We start from the raw sequence: 26989 nt of genomic DNA, 5'->3' as shown, positions 1-26989 counted from the left end.
TTGCAAAGAACAATCATAATCAGCCATGACTACTAAATTGTTCCCAAAAGTCCAGGGATTATTGAACATAACCCTCTCTATTTCCCCTTTTAAGAAAAAAGCAGCCAAGAACAAATTGTCACCCATATCATAAATACGAAATCTAGAAGACGGACGCCATAAATTTTTCATAATTGACTTAAAAGACTCCTTATTGACAAACTTTACAGTCAATAACTTAAATAGGAAACACTGGGCAGTATCAAATGGTTTGTCCGAGAGCAAATGTTCAGGAAGGCAAATGACAAACTGCTTTGTCTCAGATAGAGACAAGGATTTCCATCAATCAGATAGATCATTAGCCATTGTGAATATATATAAACTTGCAAATTACAAGACAAAAACTCCCAAGCAGCAATTGGTGTAATTGCAGATTGAGAGAACAAGAATCGCCCACAAAAAGTAACTGTCAAGCGCTATCGCCGAACAAAAAGTAACTGTCAAGCACAATCATCGAACTAAATTACAACCTTATCCCTTTTGGTGACCTCTCATTCCATAACTCAAGTGGCTTTTCATATAGTCTTTTTAAATCAAAAAAATCTATATAATTCATTTATTAGATTTTGAAAAATTCTTTTCAACAATATTAAACCACACACTTGCTGAAGAAAAAAAAAAAAAGAGTTCCTCTACTTAGCAGGTGTGTGGTGTAAAATTGCTGAATAGAATAACTCATATATTTTTATCTTCAAATGTTATCTATTGATTACATAACTAATTATTTTAAAAAAAATATTTTTTTAAATATTTAAAAAATAATAATTGATCTAATAATTGATAGATAGTATCACGTTAATATAATAGAATAGAAGTAAAATTAAGGTATAATAAATATGCATGGTAACTCTTTTGAGAATCTATTTTTTTTTTTAAAGCAAGCTTCATTCAAGAACAAACTACACTATTACAACCGAGTTCATAATTAAGCTAAAACATTAGGGGGGTCCTTGCCACTATGAAAATCAAGAACACAGTCTAGAATACAAATAAGGGGAATGCTTCCATAAATGTGGTTGGAAGCTGCCCATTACGCTATCTGATGCGTACATCGATTTTGAGATCGATGAATTTTCTTCACTCTTCAATCTTCAAATGTAGGGAGCAAGTAATGAATATCTCTGGTAATATTCTGCATTGCTCAATCTATTGGAGCATTTGATTTGGAAGTGGTTTGAATAACTTGTTTGGAATCTCCTTCGATGATGATTTTTCTTGTGCCCCTGTATGTTGCTTCCTGTATTGCCATTAATGTCGTAGCTGCTTCACCAACATTAGGATTTGTACTATCTACGAAATCAATAAGCACAAATATTGGGGCGCCTTGGTCAGTTTTGCATATGGTTGCAATTGTGCTTCCATTCTTCCTGATGGCTATATCAAAAGAGAGTGATTGGAATCCTTGAGAGGGGCTTGCCATTTGGGATCCTGTTGGGAATGATATGCTCTGAGAAGATTTTAGAGACTTTAGCCATGTACCAATTTGCATTGGGATAGTTTGCATTATGGATGACCTGATTTTTGAGATACAAAAGATTATCCATAGCATGGATGTCAAAGATTTGAAATGAATGAGTATCCTCTTCAGGAATTTTAAGACTAGTTGATGACTTAATGATGATTGAGATCCAGGTTGAAATTGGGTGGCTAGCAAAGTTTTCAATGTTTATGGGCCATTTAGAGTTTCTCCACAAAATTCTAGAGAATGGACAGTTGAAAAACATATGGGAGAGGTCCTCTTCTTCAGATTTTCACACGGGACAAAGGACTTGATCCTCACTTAAGGGGATGAATCTTTTTAGAATGGATCAAGTAGGGAGAATTTGGTGCATAGCCTTCCAAAAGAAGTGTTTCAGTCTGTCTTAGAATCTCAAGTTTCCACAATTTTTTGTATGTGTCCTTCATCTCTAGCATTTGAGGTGATATTTGAGGCTTAATCATGGCTGCATAGGCTGATTACACAGAAAATTTTATAGTGGAATGGTGTAGTCAATTTATCTTGTTAGGAATGAAGAAGTAGTTGTATGAACCGAGTGAGATTTTAAGAATGACATTGATAGATCCCGTAATGAAAAGGGCTTGAAGAATGAGAGTGTTTCATCTTTTGGGTTCTTCTAAAGTCAATTCAACTACTTTCATTTCATTCTCTCTGATTTGGTTATTAGGATTGAGTATAGGTCTGAGAGTTAGGCCAGGAATCCAAGGGTCCATCCAAACATTAACAATGGTTCCATTATTAATTTGAAAGCACATACTGTCCTTTAAGAATTCTCTCTACTTCAAAAGACCTTTCCAAAACCATAAATCCGTGGTCTCCCATTCATTTTAGAACAAAATTATTTTCATTTTATTTTATCGATTAACTACATGAGAAAGCATGTAACCTAACATTAATAGTTGTCACATCAAAAATATTTGTTGATTAGGAGTGAAATAATATCACGTCAAAATGGGATGGGTAAGGTTATTCATTATGTGTCATAAATATAAGAATTGATGCCTTCAATTTTATTATTTTTTATTCGAGAAGTTCTCATAAAAAATATGAAAAAAATAATAATCAGACCTTATGTGTCTAATTTTTTTAATATATATATATATTATATTAGATGCATGACATGCCATGTCAGTACTTTCACGTAGTGTTTTAACATAAAATTCTAAAAATTATAACAGCATTTTTTACAAATCAAAAGAAGGCCTGAAAAACTAATTATTGCAATATTTTCCTAAACCATTCGTGAGGGGGTAAATATACAGGCCGAAGATGCAGGGCCCAATCCATTAGAAGTCCACAATTAGAATACAAGAGGGAGGGAAGGACAAAAAACGAAAGGCAAAAAAAAGAAAGGAAGCGCCAATGAAGTGACATGATAATAGGGGGAGTTAGACATGCAAGGAAGAAATCACAAAAAAAAACAGAGAGAGAGAGAGAGAGAAAAGGGGCAGACATGCAGGGAAGTTAGCCGCGATAAAAGAGATGAAGCAACATAAATTAGATTCTTCATCTACCACTGACATGGCTCAATAAAAGGGATCAAACATGCTGAAGAAGAGAGATTGGGGCAACTACTATGGGAAGAGAAAGAGAGCTTCTTCTTCAACCTTCAAGCAGCTTCATTTTAACTTCTCTAACTAAAAAGGGTTTTGACTTTATTTATGCAGTGAGATATGAGAGATTATAAAATATTCATATTATAGTGGACTTGCCTCTAAATGATTTGTAGATGTAGGTTTTATGGCAAACCACATAAATCTATATGTCTCATTCTTTATTTATATTTGCTGCATCTAATTTCTATTTGTTGTTATAATTGTATGTATGAATACCGTATTGTCACTCCGAATCGCTCTCGTGGGCTTCAAACAATACATCAGGGCTCGTGCTGCCATCTCAAACAGAGATGACCTTTCCTCCTGTTCCGATCTGTGGGGGCGATTTACGTGCTTAACACTACAAGTAGCTTATGAAGTTGGCACCACTTCGGCATGGGATTCTCTATTATTTTTATCGAGATTTAAAAATAAAAGATTGAAGATAGATCTCGTTTGGGAGACATGGCATTGGGCCCAACAATGGAGATCCACATGCAAATGTTAAAACATTAAAGTATCACCGGCAATAGATCCACGTGCGTTCATTTTTAAAATATACCATGGAAATGAAACGCTAAATTTAGGTCATTTTTAAGAAAATAATAAGTTTCTAAAAACTTTTTTACTCAGAATAATAAACTCTCTATAATCACATTTTTTTCTTTTTTATTGAAAACCCTTTCATATCTGTGTTTACAAAATTACAATAATACGTTGCCTTCCCTTAACAAATGGCGATGTTATTTAAAGAGTGGTTTGGATTCAGAGATAAGTTGAGATGATTTGTGAATAATAAAATAAAAATTGAATTTTTATTATATTTTATGTGAAAATTTGAAAAAGTTGTAATGATAAAATAAGATGAGTTGAGATGAGTTTTGAATGTAAATGAGGCCTTAAACTCTCTATTTGAATTTTAAGGGTTATTTTTTTTTTTAAAAGGCATGTATGAATTTTATATCATTTATTGTTGTCCACAAATCATCAAAATGCGTCAAATTCTTACTTAAACATTGTAGAATCTATATGATGTATGTGTTGTGAACTATAACAGAAAAATAAAGAAAAACAAACAGAATCAAACACACGATATAAAATTTATGTGGTTGATAACGTGCCTACGTATATGAGTTGTAGAGAATTTTATTCACTTTAAAAAAATACAAGTACACTATGCAACGATACTATTCACTCTCTTCTATTTCAGTATAGACTATAGTATATACATATATAGGTGTGTGGTTAAATCATAATCAAAATAATTATTGGGATATTTACTCGAGAGTATCGAGCAAACTCTTTATCTAATATTCGTTTAAGTCAATTGTTGAGTAAATGTCAAGCAAACTCTTTACCTAAAGTTTGCTCGAGTGACATGTTAAGCGAACGTCAAACGAACTTACTGTCTGCATTCGCTTGAGTCACGAAACAAGCTCAACAAAATTCTAACAGTAATGACAAAGAAAATACATAAATGTGATTTGTTTTAATTAATGTACTAATTTGTGCACCAAATAAAATAATATATATATATATATATATTAATAGGTAATTCACTCTAATAAATAGAAGGAAAGGAAAATAAAAGAGTATTGGTACATTCACAAAGAAATTATATAAAATCAATTTTATAAATTGACATGACTTCATCTCATTTGTTAGATCTATTTTATAATAAAGTAATTTTATAATTTGATGAACTACATCAAACTATATTAATTTATGAGATTATTTTTATGTAATCATTTTGTGTTTAAAATATTTTATAAAGAAAAAACTACTATGCCATCCCAAAGTGATTGCTCAGTGATTTTTTTTTACTTAATGATGGAGGAAGTGATTTTAAGTGTATTTGAGTATTTTTTTTATTTTTTAAAAATATTTAAATACATTAAAAAAATGTGAATAAAAAAAAAAAAAAAAAAAGAACCGAAGCACCGAAATCAATGCAAGCAAGTTTAAGAAACGGTGGGGCGCAGTGTCTTAACGTGCCAACCCTGAGCGCCGAGGCGGTTAGCTGAGACTCCGCAGTCCACACACACGGGATATATACATAGATACTTTCAAAAATATCCCATCCCGCCCTCAATTATTACCATCCTAACCACCGATTCTTCCTCTCCCCCTCTGCCTCTCCCTCTTCCTCTCCCTTCCTATATATTTATACATCTCCTCAGTCTCTCTCTCTCTCTCTGTCTGAAAACGTCCATCAAAGCCAATTCACGCTCCTAACCACCAAACTCCGATACACCATGAGGGAGATCCTGCACATTCAAGGAGGCCAATGTGGGAACCAAATCGGTTCCAAGTTCTGGGAGGTGATCTGCGACGAGCACGGGGTCGATCCGACGGGGCAGTACAAGGGCGACGGTTCTTCATCGGATCTTCAACTGGAGCGGATCAATGTTTATTACAACGAGGCTTCTGGCGGGAGGTACGTCCCCAGGGCGGTGCTCATGGATCTTGAACCGGGCACCATGGACAGCATCAGATCGGGCCCCTACGGCCAGATCTTTCGCCCCGATAACTTCGTGTTCGGCCAGTCCGGTGCGGGCAACAACTGGGCCAAAGGTCATTATACTGAGGGAGCGGAGTTGATCGATGCCGTCCTTGATGTCGTCCGCAAGGAGGCTGAGAACTGCGATTGCCTGCAAGGTATTCTGGCTCTGAACTTCTGTCTGTTTTATTATGCTTCTCTTTGTGTGAATGATTTGAATTTTATTCCAAATTTATCTACATTCTTTCGATCATTGGAAACGCATGTGGACCGTGTTCTTGCATTTGACAAGATTTTGATTTCTCCGTGGATCTCCAAATACTGAAGAAGAAACGTTGTGATTGCAGTATTTCATTCTCATAGTTGTGTAAAAAATGGATAGCGGAAAGCGGATCACTGAATATGATAGCACTAGGAACGATACTCAACAAGATTAGGTTGATCCCAATAGTGATATTGCTTTGTCCTTTCTGTCTCTTTTGTCTTGTAAACTTTATGCTGTCTGATAATGCATTTAGCCCCTTCCCTGATTTTTTGTGTTCAAAATATCAAATGTAGTTATAAATCTATAGTTTCTCTTTTTTGTTTCATTTTTTTATTTATTAAAAACATGCCGAAAATCTAGAGAAAAAAAATCTGCCTCACAGAGGGAGAGCAGGTCCGAATTCTTTATTCTATCTCATAATTGTGGCCAACTGTTTATGTGCTAAATAACATAATATACGTTGATTAGGCTTAGTTGTTTGCCGGCCCTTCAGTCTGGCGTGGAGACTCCATTTTTTGTATTATGTATAATAAAATAAGAAAATCGATATATATCTGTATTGGTCTTATCATGATTGTGATGGCTTAACTTAAGGTTTACATGTTGCCGACCATTGCTTCCTAAGCAAACTTACAGGAGCAGTAAATCTCATGGCACCCATTCATTTAGCTTCCCCGTGGGCCCTTGTCAACAATGATGAGGAATCAGAGATTTAGAACTATGTGGTGTCCGTAGTGACTAAAAGCAATATGAAGTAAATTATTGTATCGACTTTATTTACTATGATTCCGACCTTTATTGATAAATTAAGGCATTTGATTTAACCTTGTCCCCACCACTTGGATCTACATCTGAATCAGACAAGGAAGAAGGATTGTGAGAACAAAAAGGTAACTACTGTGTGCGAATTTCTATAGTGGACATCAGTAACTAATAACTTATGATAATGCTGGCATGCTAAAACATAATCTCTATGCTTATTTTTTATTGCGACTCTTGTCGGTAAATGATACCCGTCTTTTAATGATTTATTTTACAAGATGCCATATGTGTAGTGAACATTTTATTATGAAACGACAACATTCATTATGTTTTTTGGGTCTATTTTGTGCTAATGACAACAAGCTAATAATGCTTCTTGTAACATGTAACGGAATCATTTTTTATATAGTTTATTTGGGAATCCTTTCAATTATTCCAGTTCTACTAATTTCTGGTGTAAACGAATTGATTCTGCTAAAAAAATCTAAGAAATTTGACGTGTAATTTTGGATCCATTACATGTTTTTATTGCATTCATAATTCTTCAAACTTCACTGGTTGGTAGTGGCGATGATATTTGGAATTTTCGTACTTTAAATTTCTGGTTAAACTTAACCGTGAATCTTGTTTTGGCCAGGGTTTCAGGTATGTCACTCGCTTGGAGGAGGCACCGGGTCTGGCATGGGAACCCTCCTGATCTCGAAGATTAGAGAGGAATACCCAGACAGGATGATGCTCACGTTCTCTGTTTTCCCTTCTCCAAAAGTCTCTGACACGGTTGTGGAGCCATACAATGCCACCCTCTCAGTTCACCAGTTGGTGGAGAATGCTGATGAATGCATGGTTCTTGACAACGAAGCACTTTATGACATTTGCTTCAGGACCCTAAAACTCAGCACTCCAAGCTGTGAGTATCAAATTATTTTTTGTATTCGGTGTCAAGTTGAAGCCCCACAACAATAATCAAAGCTGCCATTTTTTTGCCTTTCCTTTTGCAGTTGGTGACCTTAACCATTTGATCTCTGCAACTATGAGTGGGGTAACATGTTGCCTGAGGTTCCCTGGCCAGCTGAACTCTGACCTCCGGAAGCTGGCCGTTAATCTAATCCCCTTCCCACGTCTTCATTTCTTCATGGTGGGGTTTGCACCACTCACCTCTCGTGGGTCCCAGCAGTACATCTCCCTCACTGTCCCAGAGCTGACTCAGCAAATGTGGGATTCCAAGAACATGATGTGTGCCGCTGACCCCCGACATGGCCGCTACCTGACAGCCTCGGCAATGTTCAGGGGAAAGATGAGCACCAAAGAGGTGGATGAACAGATGATAAATGTGCAGAACAAGAATTCATCATACTTTGTGGAGTGGATTCCCAACAACGTAAAGTCAAGTGTGTGTGACATTCCACCGACGGGTCTGAAGATGGCATCCACTTTTATTGGGAACTCCACATCAATCCAGGAGATGTTCAGGAGGGTGAGCGAGCAGTTCACGGCCATGTTCCGCCGCAAGGCCTTCTTGCATTGGTATACTGGGGAAGGTATGGATGAGATGGAGTTCACGGAGGCGGAGAGCAACATGAATGATTTGGTGGCTGAGTACCAGCAGTACCAGGACGCAACGGCCGACGATGAGGGTGAGTACGAGGAAGGGGAAGAAGAAGCTTATGAAGGTTAAAAACGGAAATAATTCTGCAGACTGCATCGTATGCTGAATGAGGTTACCAGCTCTCCTCTTTTACATTCTAATGCCTCTATTACCATGTGGCCATCAGTGTTTCTTCAGTTTGTTCTTGGCTTATTCCATTTCTGAGTGTTTGATATTTTGTATTCTATGATGATGATATTGTTGTTTGTTCTATTTGCAACCCAAGACAATTCGAGTTGAGTTCGGGTGAATCAGATTCCCTCGAACTTCAGATAATAAAAATATGAGAAACTTTTTATTTTCATCCGAGTTATACTAAAAAAATATTAGTCAAATAAAAATTATAATAAAAAAAAACTTTTCCTTCTCAAAAAAATAAAATAAGTTCTTTTTAGGGTCCTTCATACCCACCCTTACAAAGTAAATATTGGTTCCATACACCGCACTCTCAAAATTCTTTTTACAAGGAATTAGTTAAATTGCTAGTATTTTACCGTGGAATATGGGTCCCAAATGATTATTTACACCTATGAAGTATTGAACTTTGAACCAACTCCTTGGGTTTACGCATAAACCGGTGCATAAACACACTATTTACAGTGAGATCCATTATAAATTTAAAAAGCGAAAATACGAATAATTTTAGCATTTCCACATAAACAGCAATTATGCCGAGTGTGTAAAAAAATAATGTTTATAACTATATTTTCTCTATTCGATATAGATAGAGTTTGCCACAAATATATTTTCTCAACAAAATCCCAATAATTTTTTAGCATAATAAATAGAATGTGCAGGATGTGTAGAAATAAGACTTATAAATAAATTTTCTCTATTTGATATAAACTGTGGATCCGAAATCAAATATAACTTATTCTAGACTTGACGTAATACTAATTAAAATCCTAACTATTTAATCAGAGTTATTTTATTTGAAAGAAATAGAGGAAGACTCCGCGGATACAACTTAGAAGTGACAAACAACACAACTACCAATGCAGGCGGTTGATGTTCCTTGGAAATCTTGTGCGATTTGGACTCTTGTTGCTGGCATTGAACTTGGTCCGTGGCTAGTTAATTACGTAACTCAACAGAAAATAAACATGAGCACTGCATCTGCATCTGCATCTGCATCTCGGACTCCTTCTAAATAGATTGGTACTTTGGGTGGGTTTCTGGTCTGCAAAATTTGCTGGTGAATATGTAATGGCCCATTCACATTGTTGGCAGTCAAACATGGTGGCGGAAGATACTCGTGGTGGCCTGTGGGAAAACTACAAGAAAATGCCTAAAACAAAACCCATGTACCAACTAATGTATGTGTTCATGGCCGAACTTGTTAAGACCTAAGGGGCGGATTTGGGGGGTGAGATGAAAATTTTATGTTTTATTTAAGAGTTTAAAATATTGTGTTTTAATATTATTATTATATTGAAATTTGAAAAAGGTGAATTGAGATTTGAAAAAGTTGAATTGTTTATTATATTTTGTATGAAGATTTAAAAAATGTGTAATGATGAGATGAGATGAGATGAGAATTTTGTGTCTCATCCTATCCCCCAAACCTGACAGTCTTGTTGATGATCCTAAGATTTGAAACATTTATTAAATTAAATATTTTTAAAACATAGTTAATAATATATTATTAAATGAAATAACCCACACGAAGTTCGTCTTTGTCTTGTATAAACTCCAATAACTTTATATTTACTAATTTTCAATATCCCACACATTAAAAGCGTGTCGAATTAATTTCGATGGGACAACATGCATGAGGCACAAGGAATAAAAAGATATCAACAAAACAGGTGAAAATGATGAAGACAACGGAGGTTTACAATAGACAGGCCGGGGGTTCTTCATCTTCAATCCAAGTCTCCCTTACTCTCCCTCCACCTATTCTCCTTGTAACAAATATCATTCTCTAATCTGAAACGTTTGTATCTTACACATTTCATCGTGGAACTTCTGCACCAAACCTTGTGGACATAGGCCACAATGTCGAACAATGTTAAATATCTGTTTATTTATTTACTTCGCACTTTATTTAGGTCTGGTTGAGATAGTAAAATCTTTAAAACTCATCTCATCTAATATCATCTTATCTCAATATCCAAACACCACAAATATAAATATTTTTCAATTTCAAATTTTTAACTTTTTCATATAATAATTATTTAATTATTACAACTTTTCCAAATTTCTAAACAAAACACAAAAAATAATTCAAACTTTTTCAAATACCAAAATAAAAATAATATTAAAAAATTATGTTATAATAATATTTCAACTATCTCAAACCATTTCACTACCATTCACAAACCATTTCAATATTATTTATAGATTATCTCATCTCATCTCACTATCTAAACTAAACCTTAAGCCTTGTTTGTTATACAAATGAGATGAGATTATATGAAAAAAATGTGAATAGTAATAAGATAATTTGTTAATAATAGTGAAATGATTTGAGTTAATATTTTTATAGAATTTTAAAAAATGAGAGATAAAAAGTTAAATATAAAAATTAGAAAGTTAAAAGAGAGTTAGAATATTATTATTTTTTTTTAGATTTGAAAAAATTGAATTATTTTTTGTATTTTATTTGAAAGTTTAGAAAAATTGTAATGATTATGTAATAATTAAATGAAAAAGTTAAAAATTAAAAATTAAAAAAATATTTATGTTTGAATGATATTTAGATGTTGAGATTAGATGAGTTGGTTTTAAAAATTTGTAAAACCACACAAGACCTTAATTTATTAAATCATGGACGTACACTACACAATTAGCACCATTGTACACGAGTCTTACGACCAATTATTTACTTCCGCGTCTTGGAAACGCATAAACAATATAATTATTGTTTAACTTCATAATGTAAATGTATTAAGTATTATAAAAAAAAATCAGGATTTTAATATGATGCATGTTGTTCGAGACTCTATGAATATAATAATTTATATGTGAATATATAAATTATACAAAGATGTTTATAAAATTCTAAATTTAGTTTGATAAAGTTGTGTGATACAATATGTCAATCTTAATAACTCTTTTTATCAATATTAAATAATTTGTGAATAATCCCAAATTCGTTAATAAAATAGATGAATAATTCATAGATATAGAATATAAGATAAATTATAATTTAATTTATATTAAAATAAAAAATTAATCTCACTCTTTTTTAAATCATTTAAGTTGTTACTAAAAAAAAGCAGTTTAAATTGTGAAATCATCTCAACTTGTCTAGTCTAATTATTATAATTTTTTTAAATTTTTAAATAAAATATAATAAATAATTTAATTTTTTTTAAAATTTTAAAATAAAAATAATATTTTATTTAACTTTTTTTTCATCTCATTTTATTATTAGGTACTAAAAAAGTCAACCTCAAGTTGGATAATTGACCATGCAGCAATTAATTAACTCTTATTTGTCAGCCCAACGATACCTTTGTTGTTCTGTTCTCAATCCAAGGAAAAAGAGAGACACATACACACGTCCTGCTGCTTCTATTACCACATTGGCCTAATTCAGTTATCAAACAAATGAAAAGGACGGATGCTGTACTTTAACGAGAAAACGAAACGTTTTTATGGGCCAATTGGGTATCATTAGTACACGTATTAGTTCGGGGTAGTGATAAATTATTACTTTATTACTATTTATTTATTATTCATAATTTATTTTAAATTTTTTATTTTTTTATCATTTTTTTAAAATATATTTTTAGCATCCTTAATTATTAAAAAAAAATTAAAAAAATATATAATTTTACTAATAATTATTTTCTTAATCATTAAATAAAATAAAAAATTAATAAAAAAATTAAATATAAAATAAATAATAAATGAGTAATAGAAATTAACAACATATTTTCCCCTGCAACTCTTCCAATTTACATCTAAATACCACCAACCTTAACAAATATTTTGAAGAGAAAAAAAAAGCCTCATACTCAATTAATTAAAGAAAAATTTTATACATCAGTCACTGTTTATTTTTACACTTCATAATTATAATTTTTTTTATAAAATGTGAGTGCTTTTAATATGATAAAAGGTGTAGTATAATAAATAGTGACTGATAATAAGAATTTTCCTTAACTAAAACGTTACATCCCAATTCTCATACCAAAAAAGACAAAAATCTATCATCTATTCGAGTAGTTTACTTTTATTAGCGGCAACGGAGTTTCTTGGCCCTGTAGATCTGCATCCTTCTCTGTCTGGCTTGAGCTGCCACAACCCTACTGAATTTCCCGTTGATCGGGTTTAGATCAAACGGTCCGGATGAGTCAATCGCAAACGTCTCCTCTAAAGATAGGTTGAGATCGGGAAGAGGAGATGGATCAACATTGTTGTTAACCAAGCCAAGTCCACGGCTAGATGACAACGTGGAGTGCATTCTCACCGTCCGATCCTTGTCTTGATTTTCAGTACCGAGAGAATCGACGGTCTTCGAAATGGGTCCCAGACTTAACTGTAGAGAAGCGTATATTAATTTATGTATAAAGAAGACCAAACCCAGAAATAAAAAAATAAAAAATAAAAAATAAAATAAAAAAATCTGGTAAAAATAATACCTTTGCCTTCATCTCCAAATTGGAAGCTCTCAAGTGGGTGCAATGCAGCCTCAGATATTTTCTCTCCTGTTTGGATTCCACAAGAAGTATTAGAGAGAAATTATAACTGCGGATTTTCTTGAAACGAAAATCGATAGGAAAATCAAAAAGATAAAAGTATCACACGTACTTTGAGGGGAAAACAAATTTAAGGCAACAAGGAACCAAAAATACAGAAGAACTCACCTCGTTTAGCGAATCCCTGTGTTGAGTTAACTCATCGATAATCTCCAGCCAATCCTCTCTTTTCTACAACATCAGAAAAAGGGAAAAAAAAAAACATCAGAGTCTGATCCCAAACCAAACAGACAAACATTGAAAGAAAACAATAAATAAAGACAAAACCCAGGAGTCAAAACTCCAAGAAAATTGTAAAAGCAAGAGAGAGAGAGAGAGAGACCCTTTGAAGAGGGAATACAAGACGGATGGTAAAAACTCCGAACCCCGAATTCAAAACTTCAAGAAAATTGAACTTCGTCGAGAAAATTTGAGAAGGACGAGAAAACTAGGAAGAGGCACATATATTGCCAAGAAGAAAAATACAAAAGACTGCAAAAGCAATAGAGATATACCCTCTTAGGACGCAGTACTTTTCTTTTCAAGGACTGCTCCGGCTTCTCTTCAGACTCGCTGCTGCGCATGAACGCAAGAGGGGTCGCAGGGCTTGAAGCCTCGGCCTTGACTGCCGGTTGACCTTTCTTCTGACATTTAGGAACCACAGCACCAACCTCAGTCTCGCGACGAAACTCAGATGAGGGCGAGTCGGGCGACAACACCAAACCAAAACAAAGGAAAGACTGAATCGGAACCCCCAGAGATCTCTTTCTTCTGGCGCCCCATGAAGGAAATCTGAGGCAACTCTCGGATTCAAAGAATAGTTGAGGGAGATGGAACAGGATGTCGGCGGCCTCAATCTCATCAGCAGTGAACTCGTCCAACGGAGCGTCCTCGCTCCGTTGCATCATTGTTTATCGTCTGGAGTTTCTCTCCTCGGCTCTAATCTTTTATTTGGAAGTCAAATCTCCTTAAACAGTGAAAAGTTGCATAGAAATAGGAGAAAGCGACAGGGAAAGAGGGTAAAGGATTGGGTTGGGAAGACAGAGGAAGAACATGTTGCTTGGGGACGGGTTTTCATATAAAGGGAAGAGAAAGAAACCCAGGTCGTGGCTGAGGACACGTGTCCTTTAGATGGGTGATTGAGGTCATTGTAGGGTTCATGGGTCTGTGTCCAATATACTATACGAGTTTCAAGTTTTCAACTTATGAAGAAGCTCGGGCGTGCTTTGCACGTGCTCACCTCAAGTTCTTTTTAACTTCGGGATCAAGGTATTATGTAAGCTAAAATTGTTGCCCAAATATAATAGTCTGAATAAAAAAGAGATAAATATACTGAATATGCATTATAATAAATATTGTTATAAAGATATTAAAGTCTTAAAGTGTTAATTTTTGTGTATTAATTTTTTAAAAAAGTAGTCTAATATTAACAAAATATTTTTTTACGTGAGTTTCAAATTTAATCACTTTTTTCAAAAATAGCGTGCATTTCAGAAATTTTTTTTATAGTAACATATTCTAGAACTTCAAATATTATTATTTTTTCATATTTTTATTGGTATAAATATTTCACATAATATTAAGTAATAAATGTTATATGATTGTCTCTTTTCACTTAGCTTCCACAAATTAAGAAAAAAGTTTAAAAGATTTTTTTCATTTTGTTTATGAGTCTTAAGCGACATTTATATTTTTATTATGTTCAGAATAAAATCAATTAAAATTAAAGATACAATGAGTTTTGTTACGAGAATATCTTTCCACCAGTCGGTCTGCTATCCCTCTAAACAACAGTCCTCTAATAAATATTTGTCATGGAGGCTCTTTTATTTCACATCTAATGTGCCTGCCTACAGTTGATAATGCTGTGAAAAAAGCTCCATCATCTCTGCTGTGAAATGGCAACCCAAGCTCTCTCTCCTTCAATTGTTTTTCCTTGGCTTTGTTTTTATCACAAAATGGAACAACAACCTACCCCAATGGCCTTCTCTCAAAGCTCCTCCTCCTCCTCCTCACTCCCAGTCTCCCACAGGCCAAAGACGCAGCCAGCCAAAAGAGAAAGCTGCCTACCCCACAAGAACCCATATCCCACTATAAGTCCCAGGGGCTCGACTCCCAAGAAGCCTTTACCAAGGTCATAGAGGACATCTAGAACGCTCTCTATAGGGTTATCTTCTCCTTGAACAAACGAATATTTTTTGTTATTGTGCTTTGCTTTAGTCTATTTATTGGGCTTTCATTTAAGAGAGAGAGAGAGAGAGAGAGAGAGAGAGCTTGAAAAGGCAGAAAATGGAAAGTGCTGTGATTCATGGCAGTGGTCCTATTCCTTGGGATTGCTCTCACTCGCAGGAGGATAAAAATGGGTGGAGGAGAGTGAGCTAAGAATGCTCATGGGCGACGGAGCTTCGTGGGTTTTGCTATGCTTAGGTAGCTTCTGTGCTGGAATGCTCTGCATCGATAGGTTTTTTTTCTCAAATGGATTTTGGTTTGGTGGGCGACGGAGCATCGTGGGGGAGAAAGAGCTTTGAGGGTGCGACAGAGCTCGGTGGTGCGACTGCATTTTTCGGTTGTGGAGGCAACGAACCTGGTTTGGTGCTGTGGTGATCTGGATTTGGTGCGGAGGTAGATTGGTTTGAAGAAGAAGATGAAGTTCTATGTTTTGACTTCTCACATTGATTTATTATTAATATTATTATTTGGGATAGGGTTTCGACTTCCAGACCTTCATTTTAGTAGTTAAGAGTTATGTCAACATGACTATAGGGCTTTTGCCAACTTCTCATATTGATAGGAATTAATTTTTCTTAATGTAATAAGATGATACCAATTATTTTCGTGTCTATAATATAAAACTTCTTACGTGTCATATTTTAATTGAGGGCTGTTAAATGTCTAACATCAATCCAACCGGTCAGAAGTGGAACTCTTTTGTTATACCTTATCTAAGATTTCAAAATAAAACGTTCAAGTGTATGAAAAAATGGAGTTTTAACCGGTTTGATCTCATATTTCTCGATTCTCAATTCAGAAAGTTGCCCTATTTAAAGTGGCTTCATCAATTTAAATATCATAACAATTGAGTTAGAGTCTATATCCTTTCTCACTTCCATTGATGAGAGAGCATGTAATGGTAATCTCTTTGACAAAAGGTACATTGAGAGGACCGTGAAGCTCATAACAAAGATGATAGAGCTTATGCAGTGACAGTAGGGCATGTAGTCCACGTGCCAGGTGGTGGAGTTGGGCGACATGAAAATTTTCGGCAAGTCCTTCAAAGAAAACTTAAAAAAACAAAGAAACAAGGCTAAAATACATATGGAAAGTTCAAAGTATAGATAATTCCATTTCTTTGGAATTCAGTGCAGATAAATGTTACCACGTGCACACTGCCACGCTTGCATGGTCAACGCAGATCCATCCTCGCGGTATTTCCATAGTCAATTATCCCAAGAAATATCGGGACAAAAAAATAAAATTATAAAACATGAGACATTGTCACTGTTTGGAAGTCAGTACTCGTAAAAAACATTAGACTTGCGACCAGATTTTGAACTTACAACCAATGAGATAATGTATATTTTGATACTTTGGGCCATGCAGGCTGTTAATACTTAAAAATAGCGCAACAGGTCGAAAGTGAAGAAAGAATCATTCCCAACCCGCTAAGACTATTCGAACATCGATCGGTGCTATATGGAGCCCTCGACAGTGGTCTGATGCGACTGTGCTGTGTCCATACTTGTTTCTATTGTAATGAACGAAAAATAAATACAGAAAAAATAAAGAGAGGGAGACATAGTTTTACGTGATTCGGCATTCGACTTATATCCACGGGTCATTTGGGAAGGTGAGTCCACTATAATATTAGTATTTTACAGTCTCAGAGAGTATTTCATCATCAATATACAATGAAGACCAGAACTCTATCTTTTGGAGAGATCTCATCGCTGAAGTCCTTGTCGTGAGGTTGAAGAAGCTGAAGAAGAAGTCCCCCTAGTCCTCTGGTAGAAGCCCCATTATCCTCTGCTCCTCCTTTGCTCTATATATCGTATTCTCTCCTTTACGTCACATCTCTACTTTTCTTTCCGACACCATTTCCTTTCTAAGCCTTTGTCTCATCCTTCTCTCTTCTTCCTCTCTCCTTGGCACTTTGATGGGCTAAGCTTTGTTATTTAGGCCTGAGATATTTTATCCCCCTTCACAGGTATCTTACCAATGAAAAATTCTACTTATCATCTCCACATCACACCCCCACACATGATTTTTTATTTTATGTTTTTTCTCTTACCAAATATATAGTATATGTAATGTATGAATGATGAGTAGAAGAATTCAATAGTTTAGGAGGAATAAAAAAAAGTGTGATGTGTAGCGTGTGAAATGATGAGTAGCAAAACTATTTACCAATATCCTGAGTCTAGCAGACAAACCAGTAGAACAAGATTGATAAGCAGAGAATGAGCGAAAATAAATCAACCCTGGAGGGCCGGTTCCTGTGCACTACCTCAATATGAATATAAACATTAATTAATATATGTTACATACAAGAAAAATTAATATATGTTATACTCATTAAAAGCAATGAGCAGACAAACTTGCCTCAGACTACCACTAAATAATAGTGACAGGAAGTAATAGGCTATTACAACATTAGCCATAAGTAAAAAGTTCAACAAACAAATAACAAATGACAATTAAACTGCTATCCAACCCCCTCCAAATGACGAGCAGGGCTGGAAGAATGCTGTTCAAGAGTCATCCATCATCTTATTGTCTTCAGCTTTGGAACCTTGAAGTTGGATGAGAACAATTTTGGGGTATCTGAAATGGAGATAACACCAGCTCCTTTTCTCTTTGAACCTTTGATTCCCTGATCAACAAAGAAGAAAAAAGCTTTGACAAGTTAGCCTTTCTTGCTGTACAATGTAAGGGAAAAAGGTATTTCTTCGCCATAGAAATGTCAATAGAAGTTCAATTTTGATTATAAACATTAAATTAAAAACAATCAAACCAATAGGTTTCGGCACGAATTAGAGAATAAAAAGGATGCCTACTCATCATGTTCTATGTCCATTCTGTGTGCAAAGTTGACACTCCATCATCTCCTTCCCAGGAGATTGACCCCCTTGGAGGGACAAACTAACGAACGCACAGAACAAATAGAAGTTTCAGCAGCCCATGCTCGGGCATGGCCAGACAATGTCACAGCCAATTCGCATAAGCACTAACAGTTTGAGACTCAAAAGGAGCCTATAAGAAAGAGTACTGCCAAATTTTGGCTAAGTAGCTCAAAAGTGTTCTGCATTGGAGTAGTCAAAATTCCAAGGCTCCACTTTTGAGCTACAGTAAATTCATCAATTTCTCCAAATTTGGCCAGCCACTATTCATCTCCAAAATAATATTTTACTCTAAAAATATTCTCAATGGCTACTATTGGATAATTGTGTTGAGGAAAAAAATAGTTGGAAACCAATAATTTTAAGTAAAAATTAAATTATTAATTAACATATGGCGTGTATTTGCAAAATATAAAAATTTAAAAAAAATTATTATTAAAATATCTAATATTATAACATTATTTTGACTTTTAGATGGATAGTCCAACAAGGATTAATCTCTCCAATAGTTTTAGCCAAAACCTCAACTTGTAGTCAAATTTTGGACTTGACAATGGCTAGACCATTGTCAATGCTCTTATAATGCTTGATGCCTATTCTTGGGCATGAACAGTACAAATTAATTCATACGGAAGAATGGCTTGACACTGAAAAGATTAAGATGTCCAAAACAAAGTACTTAACCTCTTAAGTTCATAACACAGTCAACAGAAGTACGACTTCCTTTTTTCAGTAACCTTCACGAACAACATTGTGGATGGCAAAACTCTCACCACATTTGTCATGTAGCCAGTAATACTAACTTGCATCATTTATTGAAATTGTAAGCTAAGATATTACATCCTTAGGCAAATTGCTTCAAATTAATTTTTTTCAAAGTAAGATTTCCTATCATGCACAAAAACCTGTTACTGCTGTAAGAGCAATTTAACTTGAACATTTTGCCAAGGCCCTCAAAAACAGACGAAAATATCCTGGGAACTTTCACTCGGTCAACTACCATCTAGAATAAGTGAAGGGATATGGTAATTTTAGCCATGTTGTGGCAAAGAAAACTAATTCACTTCACAAGTACCTTTTCATTTTCCTTCACAGAATCAGGGACTTGAGCAGCAGATGATTCTTTTTTGACATTTGTGTTACTTCTGCCACTATTCTTGGCTCCCAAACAAGGTTTAGCTCCTGCTGAACAACGATTTAAAATAGGTGTAACTGCAGCCACAACTCTAGATGACTTTAGCAAATCCAACTCTTGGGAGAGTCTGAAAGTTTCTTCATTTAATTTAGTTGTATCAACCTCCATCTTAGTCACTTTATTTCTAAGTCTTGCTATCATTTCATCCTTTTTATCATTCAGTGACTGCAGTTGCTCCATATTGCCAAGCAGCTTTGTTATTGTTTCATTTGCTTGTGTAACTTCAGAATGATTACTCCTTAATTTAGTGCTGTAATCATTCTCCAAAATCTCATACTGATTCCACATAAGGTTCTTCTCTACCAACAGCGCAGATACCTCGGAACTCTTTTCCGAGGCAAGCTTCTGATATTCATGCTTTAACCTCCTTACTTCACCTTCCAATATCTTAGAACACTGCTCTTCTGCCTGCATATCATCGAATTTTCTTAGAGAAATTGGAAGCTCTTGACAACATTTAACAGACAAACTAAAACCTATATCAATGAAACAGTAATGGAACATACTTTTGGGTCAGAGGATTTTTGAGAAAGGTAGTCAAGCCATGCTTTGAAATCTGCCAACTCACTCTCTGCATGTTCTGCAATAAAGGAAAATAAAATCACCTTGTAGAAACTGAAGCAATGGTAAATATGAATCCCAAAACCACCAACAGTATTCTCTCCAAATCTGGCAATTTTTATCAACATTCACTACCTACAACTGAAATGTAAAGGAAGACACTCATAAAAATATATGATTTCCAATCATTATAACAATATGAAACAAAAGCATCAGAGTCTATAAACTAAAACATGAAAACATGGTGAAGACGACAGTGTGACTCATATTTGAAGCATATTTACATAGAACCCTTATCGAAATTAAATGAATAACTACAGGCCTTTTGTCCATCATAACTTAGGATCAGATACCACTTTGGGTGACTGTGTTTCAACTAACATCCATGGCAATTTGAGCGGGCAAAGAAAGGCAAAAAGTTCTCAGTCAATCTTGCAGCACAAATGCAAAAATGAAAAAGGCCTTAGAACCACAATTGGGACCTATTTTTCATGCTTTCTTGTAAGAAAATATGCTTCTTATTTACTTTTTCAAACCGTAAATTAGTATGTGAGGGAAATCAATGCTCCACTAAATTTCTGAGAAATCACAGGAAGAGATAATACAACTCGCAGTTCTTAAATTCTCTTCAATCCCTTAATATCTTTTCTTTTACGTCAACTCGTCGTAATTCAATCGAATTGTTAAGGAAATCTGGACCACCGTTACATTAAGTAGAAACACGAACCTAATTTCAAGTTTTCGAGAAAAGCCTCTCTCCGCTTCACACTCGCGACAAAATCTGACTTTGCCTCCTCGAGCGAGTGTGTCATTTCTTGCACTAGCAAATCCCCCTTCATCTGCGTAAGAAATTAAAATAACAAGGCTGAGAAATTAGAAACAGCCCTAGACCCCGGTAATCTAGAAACCCTAAATTTTCAAACTCCAACTGAAAATTTTCAACATATTTTTAAAAAATTCGTACATGCCTGAGAAATCCGGTCTTCGTAGAGGCGAACGTCCGAGATCCATCGCTCGTGTTGCACTCTGATACGGTCTTCTAGAAGTTTCCTCTCAATAGCGAGGGTCTCGAGCTGTGCCTGTTGGCTCTGCAACATATGCACGAGACCGTGGAAAATCTTGTCCCATTTCCGTCTATAGGAGGAGATTTCGGAGCCTTTATTCGTGCCCATACCAAGTCACATAACAGTAATAATAAACTAAGAAGAAGAAGAAGAAGAAGAAGAAAATTCCAGTAGCAGAGTAAAATAAGACTGTTGAAGTGCGAGATACGGCTGAGCAATCGCAACGCAAAAGAAGGGGAAGAAGAAGAAGAAAGAAAGAAAGAAAGAAAGAAGAAAGCTAAGATGTTTGAGTAACTAAGAGTGCAAAATAAGACCGTTGCAGGAATAGAAGGGCTTAGGAAGTAGCAACGGTCGAGTCGATTAGGCTCTTATAACGGCGGTTTGTATTGAATTTGAGAAGTTCCGGTTGGTTCTCTATGATACTTTTACTCGCCACGTCATCTTGAAGTCATTCGGAAGAAAAATTCCATTTACGGGTTTGTTATTGACACATAAAATGTATTAATAAAGTTTCATATTAATTAGTATAAATAAAGTTTATAGTTTAATTTCTTTTATGATTGATTTGGTATTATAATAAGGAAAATCTGGACAACAACCCATGTGCTTTATCCTAGTTAATGGAAGACATGTGTCACACTGTAAGCCTGTCACATATTTTGAATATATATATTTTCTTATTTTAAAAAATTAGAACAAAATGAAAAATTAAAATCAATATAATTTTATTTTTATAAAAATTTAGAAAAACAGAAAATAAAGAAATTATATTCATCAGCCACTATTCACTTTCACACCCCACACCTATAATTTTTTTTTCAAATGATGTAGGAGTGTTTTTCATAGAATGTGAAGATGTTTTTCATAGAAAATAAAATGTAGAATAGTGAATAATAATTGATAAGAAGAATTTTTCTATAAAAAAAGCTTTAAAAAAAGAAACCCATGGGCAAGGAATTCAGTCATCCCGTGGTAACCCTGACCCATTGGACCATCACGACGTACGGGCCCTTCAAAAGTGTAGGGAAAGCTAGACATCTTGATTTCTTAGAGATTAGGCCTCGTTTGGATAGTGAAAGTGTTTCATCACATCTCATTATTACAATTTTCATAATTTTTCACACAAAATATAATAAATAATTCAACTTTTTCAAATATCAAAATAATAATAATATTAAAAAATAATATTCTAACAATATTTTATTCAACTTTTAACTTTTATCTTTCATTTAAAATTATCTTATTTTATCTTACTATCCAAACTGCACCCATAAAAAATAAATAAAGTAAAGAAAGAATAGAAGACAATTGTAATACACCCAATTAACTTGGGCATGCTCGATGGGCCTCATAATATCCCTTTGGGCCTAATTTGTTTACAATAGGAGTTTATTTATAATAGGACTTAGCACCGGTCTGTCCAACCACTCCTAATTAACAGCCAGCCAATAGTTAAGTGACACATAGACTTCTCACCATAATTATCAGGTGGATGCATAATATTAGATTCTCACACCAATTAAGAAGAACAAATGACTTTCAAAAAAAAAAAAAAATAAGAAGAAGAAGAAGAAAAACATACGAGAGAGAGAGACGAAAACCAATTTGCAAAAACTACTCAGCCTTTAATTCTCTTTTCTCAAACTTCTCTGTCTACCTTCAAAGATTCTCACCTCCTCTGTCCGTTCGGGCTAAATTTCTCTCAAAATACCATTTTTTTTGTTTCTGTCTCTACCTTCAATTCCCTCACACATTCATCCTCCAACTTCTTATTTTAGGGAGAGCCAGAGAGAGCAAACTGAGAAAATGCAGATCTGAGTTATTGTTGGGTGGTGACGCAGTGATTTTTTGATCATTTCCAGTCGGGCCATTTTCATCTCATGGTACATTGTTTTTTTTTTTTTTGTGGCAAGGGTTGGTGGCACACGGTGGGGCTTTGGGCTGATATGATGGTGGTTATTGATGGGTGGGTTAACGGAGGCTAAACACTAGTCTTTCTCTCTGTGTATGTGTGTGTGTGCAGTGGCTATTGTGGGTTCTATCATGGAGGATGAAACTCACGGCGTGGAGGATGACAGCGTAGGAGTAGATATTGAGGGTGGCAGTGGAACTAAACTTCCTATATTCCTTTTCTATTTTGAGAGTTATACTGTATGAATGAGACTATTGTGGTTTTGGTGAAATTACTGACGTGGTAGCAGATGAAAGAGAGGTTGTTATATGCACAATATCGGTTGGACCGCTTAGAAGCGGAACTCTTTATTTAATTGGACTCTTGTTAAGTGCTTAGTGTTTGATCTGGCCCATGGCCTTTATAGTTTCACTAATAGTTGCCTGACAATATTTATTTAGGGGAAGACCTAAAAGCGGAAATTATTCTGGAAATTCTGTTAAACCCTTGTAGTTTCATCTGGAGGAATTAGGTAGCCTCGAGGCTGAACTCACTTATACGTATATGAATTTTAGTTTACTCTATTACTTCTTCGTCTTGATTATTATCATCTTCCCCATCTCTCTATTTACTGTTTGTGAGTGAGTGAGATTCGTAACAACAATCCAAATTTGATGCAATGGTTGTCTTTGGGGAGGCAATGATTGTGTGGATATCCTGAAAGAGCACTTAGACTCATAATCCCTACACCACACATCATATATGATTTTTTATTTTTTATTATTTATCTATTTTTGTTTTATTCTTGCTAAACTAAATACTTTTTTCTACTCATCATCCATACACTACATATTTAATAAGAGAAAAAAAAAATTCATATATAGTATGTGGTATAGGAATGATGAATACAATTTTTCATTTTGGAAAGGTGGTATGTTGTGATCATTTGCTCTATTGTTGGCTCGTGTGCTACACGTGTTCGTGGCAATGGGTGGTGGGTGGTTTGTTGGCGAGGTTAGGGAGAGGCAAAATCGGTAGATGTGTGGCAGGCGTTTAAAGGGGGAGGGGAGCATTAGCATTGGGGTAGATAAAGGCAAATGCAAATTCTGGCTAAAATCACATGTCCTATTCCATTCAAGAGAGATTCACACATTGAATTATCCATCTATTAAATAAAATAATAATAAAATATTATTAATTTAATAATAATAATTTTTTCTTAATTTTTTTTTCATATTTTACAATTATATTGACTATATGTTAATTAATAATTTAATTTATAATTAAATTATTGTTTGCTAACTATCTTTTTTTACCAATCGAATAATATTTTGGAAGAGAGATAAATAACTCATAAAATACTTAATAGATGAGAAATAGTAACTCTCCAAATATGTAGATTTACTGGAGCTTGTAAGAAAAAAAAATGCTTTTGTCTCTTCCAATGTAGACAATTTAGTGGGGTTGTTAACTAAATCTTGGTTTGCATTTACATTTGCCTACACCAATATTTATTTATTTTTATATCAAATAAGAGCTTTGTCACAATAGAAAGGTTTAAAAACGATTATCAACCCAGATGACCTGAGCAATATCAGGAGGAAAAGATCCCCACCAAACACTAATATCAGTTACATTCCAAGTAAACTTTCCAAGTCTATGAGCAGTTTTATTTCCCATTCTTCCCACATGTTGGATAGTGCAGCTACTGAAACACAACATCAGTTCTCTAACATCTTTGATCATGTTGCCCCACTGAGACAAAGCAACTTCTGTTTGCTGTAACTCATTCATTGTTACAAAGAGTCACTCTATACAATCATATCTTGAATACTAGAATGAACACTGAGTTGAAGGTCTCGAAGTATGGCTAATTCCACTTCAATGGCATCATTAACCTCATTCTCTCTTTTACTAGCAATCATTATAGACGATCCTCTATCATCTCTGATAATGATCCCCACTCAAAGACTATGTTGCTCAGTAAACATGGCACCATCCACATTAAGTTTCAAAATTCCTTGAGGTGGAGGTTTCCAACTGCAACATCTTTTTGTCTCCTCTTAAGGCCTTCCTCTATGCTCCTTATGATTCTTCTGTAGTGCAAGTGCCTGGCTGATTACTTGGTCAAGGGTCAAAACCTTGTTCTCATAAATCAGTTGGTTTCTTCTATACTAGAAGCTCCAAGCTAACAAAAAGAAAAGCTCCACATCTTTCCTTTGGCCTTGCTCTTTGACCTGATTTGCAATCTCCACAAATTCATGGTGAGGCTCAAAGATGTGTAGTACAGGAAGATGTTGTTTCTAGCTTTGTGTAAGTATAGGACAGTTCCAAAGTGCATGTGTCATGTCTTCCACTACATACTAGCAGAACTGTCAATTTTCTTCACTAATCACCTTCCTCTTCAGTAGGTTGTGTCTTGAGGGAAGTCCCTCTTTACAGGCTCTCCAAGTAAAAACTTGCTGTAGTTTCCAAATTTCTTTCCATATTGCCTTCTTTCTTCCAGCATCAGAGCTCTCCCCTAGTGTACTCTCATATTTCCTGTCTCTGAAAAGTCTATAAGCACTTCTCACACTAAAATTACTGTTATGCTCAGGTGCCCATGTGATAGTATCCTCATATTCTCCTGCACTGAGCAGCATCTTTAGAACCTTATTTGCAGCAACTTGAGGTAGCATGGTCCTCACCTTTTCCACATCCCACCATTTAGTATGCTTATCAATGAGACTATCCATGGTTTCATTTAAATCTCTGACATACCCCTCTTGTAGGCAATGTTGTAAGCTTGTAAAACTTGGAATCCAGTGATCTGTCCATATCTTTATGCTTCTCCTAGTGCCTATTATTCATCTGCAGCCAAGAGTCAAGTCTTTTTTAGCCGCCCAAATGCCCCTCCACACATAAGAGGGATTGTAACCCAAACTAGAACTTATAAAATCCCCATCAGGAAAATATTTAGCTTTAAAGACACTATAGAGTAAAGTATCATTTTCCTTAAGAATTCTCCATTCTTATTTAGCCAAAAGAGCATCATTAAAAGCTATCAAATCTTTTAAACCCATGTCATGTGCATGTTTAGGCTTGCACATGTGATTCCAGCTGACCTAGTAAATTTTATGTTCTTGATGTTTCTGCCCCCACCAGAATTTGGCCATCATTTGCTCTAACTCATTGCAAAGGGTGCCAGGTAGTTTGAAGCAGCTCATACAATATGTGGATATAGAAAGAGCAACAACTTTTATTAAAACCTCTCTACCCCCCGAGATAATAACTTCTATTTTCAACTCTGCAATCTCTACCATACATGATGTTTAATATCAGAGAAGACCTTTGATTTAGCTCTACCCACCAGTGGAGGCAATCCCAAATACTTATCATACTGCTGAAAATCTTGAACACCCCCAAAATGATAACAGATCCTCTTGTTCTTTCCTGCCACATTCCTGCTAAACACCATGGTTGTCTTCTCTTTGTTAATTCTTTGTCTTGAAGCTGGCTCATACATCTCAAGCAGTTCCTTTATTCCCTTATTCTCCTGCTGGCTAGCCTTGCAAAATAAAACATTGTCATCTGCAAAAAGAAGATGAGTAACTTTAGGAGCACCTCTGCAAATCTTTATACTCAAGATTTATTTTCTTGCTTCAGTTTGTTGTAGAATTGAGATTAAGCCTTCTGTGCATAATAAAAATAGATATGAGACAAGCCTACACGAATATTAGTACTCAAACAGTTTGTAATGTTTGGAAACAGTTTGTGATGTTTGGAATGGAGAAAATGATGCAAACTGGAGAAGGCGCGTGTGGCTCAGAAGCTCATTGTTTAATGATTGGGTCAAGATTGTTGGAATGTGGACGGCGAGAGAGATGGGTGGAGCCAACGAGCGGTCACATGAAGATTTTGGAGGACAACAAATTGAGTCTTCAAGCATCTTTCTACAAAAGTGAAAAAACAGCTTAAAAATGTGCACCAAAAAAAAAAAAAAAAAAAAGGACCATATAAAAGGGAGAGGTTGGCTGGATACTGGAGTTATTGGTGAGGTGGGAAGGATGGGAAGAGCAGGAGCTCCTTTCCCTGCCTCGAAACGGTTCTTGGCTAAAAGGCATGCAAGAGGGGTTGTACGTGGCTTCTACAAAGATATTAGAGAAGAAAGGTACTCAATTGAATGCCTT

At 35.1% G+C, this 26989-nt stretch overlaps 3 protein-coding genes across 4 annotated transcripts; 1 reads left to right on the top strand and 2 right to left on the bottom strand.

Moving 5' to 3' along the window:
• The first annotated feature begins 5144 nt into the window (after nucleotides 1-5144).
• Nucleotides 5145-8608, top strand: LOC121262943 (tubulin beta-1 chain). The gene is made up of 3 exons (XM_041165650.1): nucleotides 5145-5790; nucleotides 7297-7566; nucleotides 7658-8608. The coding sequence occupies exons 1-3, from the start codon at nucleotides 5388-5390 to the stop codon at nucleotides 8332-8334; spliced, it is 1350 nt and encodes a 449-aa protein (XP_041021584.1). The 5' UTR covers nucleotides 5145-5387; the 3' UTR covers nucleotides 8335-8608.
• Nucleotides 8609-12413: 3805 nt separating this feature from the next.
• On the bottom strand, nucleotides 12414-14056 carry LOC121263076. The gene is made up of 4 exons (XM_041165864.1): nucleotides 13508-14056; nucleotides 13122-13184; nucleotides 12897-12962; nucleotides 12414-12793 (listed from the first exon to the last, which is right to left on the bottom strand). The coding sequence occupies exons 1-4, from the start codon at nucleotides 13898-13900 to the stop codon at nucleotides 12491-12493; spliced, it is 825 nt and encodes a 274-aa protein (XP_041021798.1). The 5' UTR covers nucleotides 13901-14056; the 3' UTR covers nucleotides 12414-12490.
• A 3447-nt stretch (nucleotides 14057-17503) lies between these two features.
• Nucleotides 17504-21313, bottom strand: LOC121263022. 2 transcript variants are annotated; one of them, XM_041165790.1, is made up of 5 exons: nucleotides 20830-21313; nucleotides 20593-20704; nucleotides 19811-19884; nucleotides 19185-19712; nucleotides 17504-17862 (listed from the first exon to the last, which is right to left on the bottom strand). In XM_041165790.1, the coding sequence occupies exons 2-5, from the start codon at nucleotides 20702-20704 to the stop codon at nucleotides 17755-17757; spliced, it is 822 nt and encodes a 273-aa protein (XP_041021724.1). In that variant the 5' UTR covers nucleotides 20830-21313; the 3' UTR covers nucleotides 17504-17754. The 2 variants fall into 2 exon arrangements, with proteins under 2 accessions (XP_041021724.1, XP_041021722.1); XM_041165788.1 differs by having other exon boundaries at nucleotides 20834-21312.
• Nucleotides 21314-26989: the final 5676 nt, after the last annotated feature.

The sequence above is a fragment of the Juglans microcarpa x Juglans regia genome, chromosome 4S (assembly GCF_004785595.1).
Source record: "Juglans microcarpa x Juglans regia isolate MS1-56 chromosome 4S, Jm3101_v1.0, whole genome shotgun sequence".
Lineage (NCBI taxonomy): Eukaryota > Viridiplantae > Streptophyta > Magnoliopsida > Fagales > Juglandaceae > Juglans > Juglans microcarpa x Juglans regia.
This window is presented reverse-complemented; position numbering and strand designations above follow the sequence as displayed.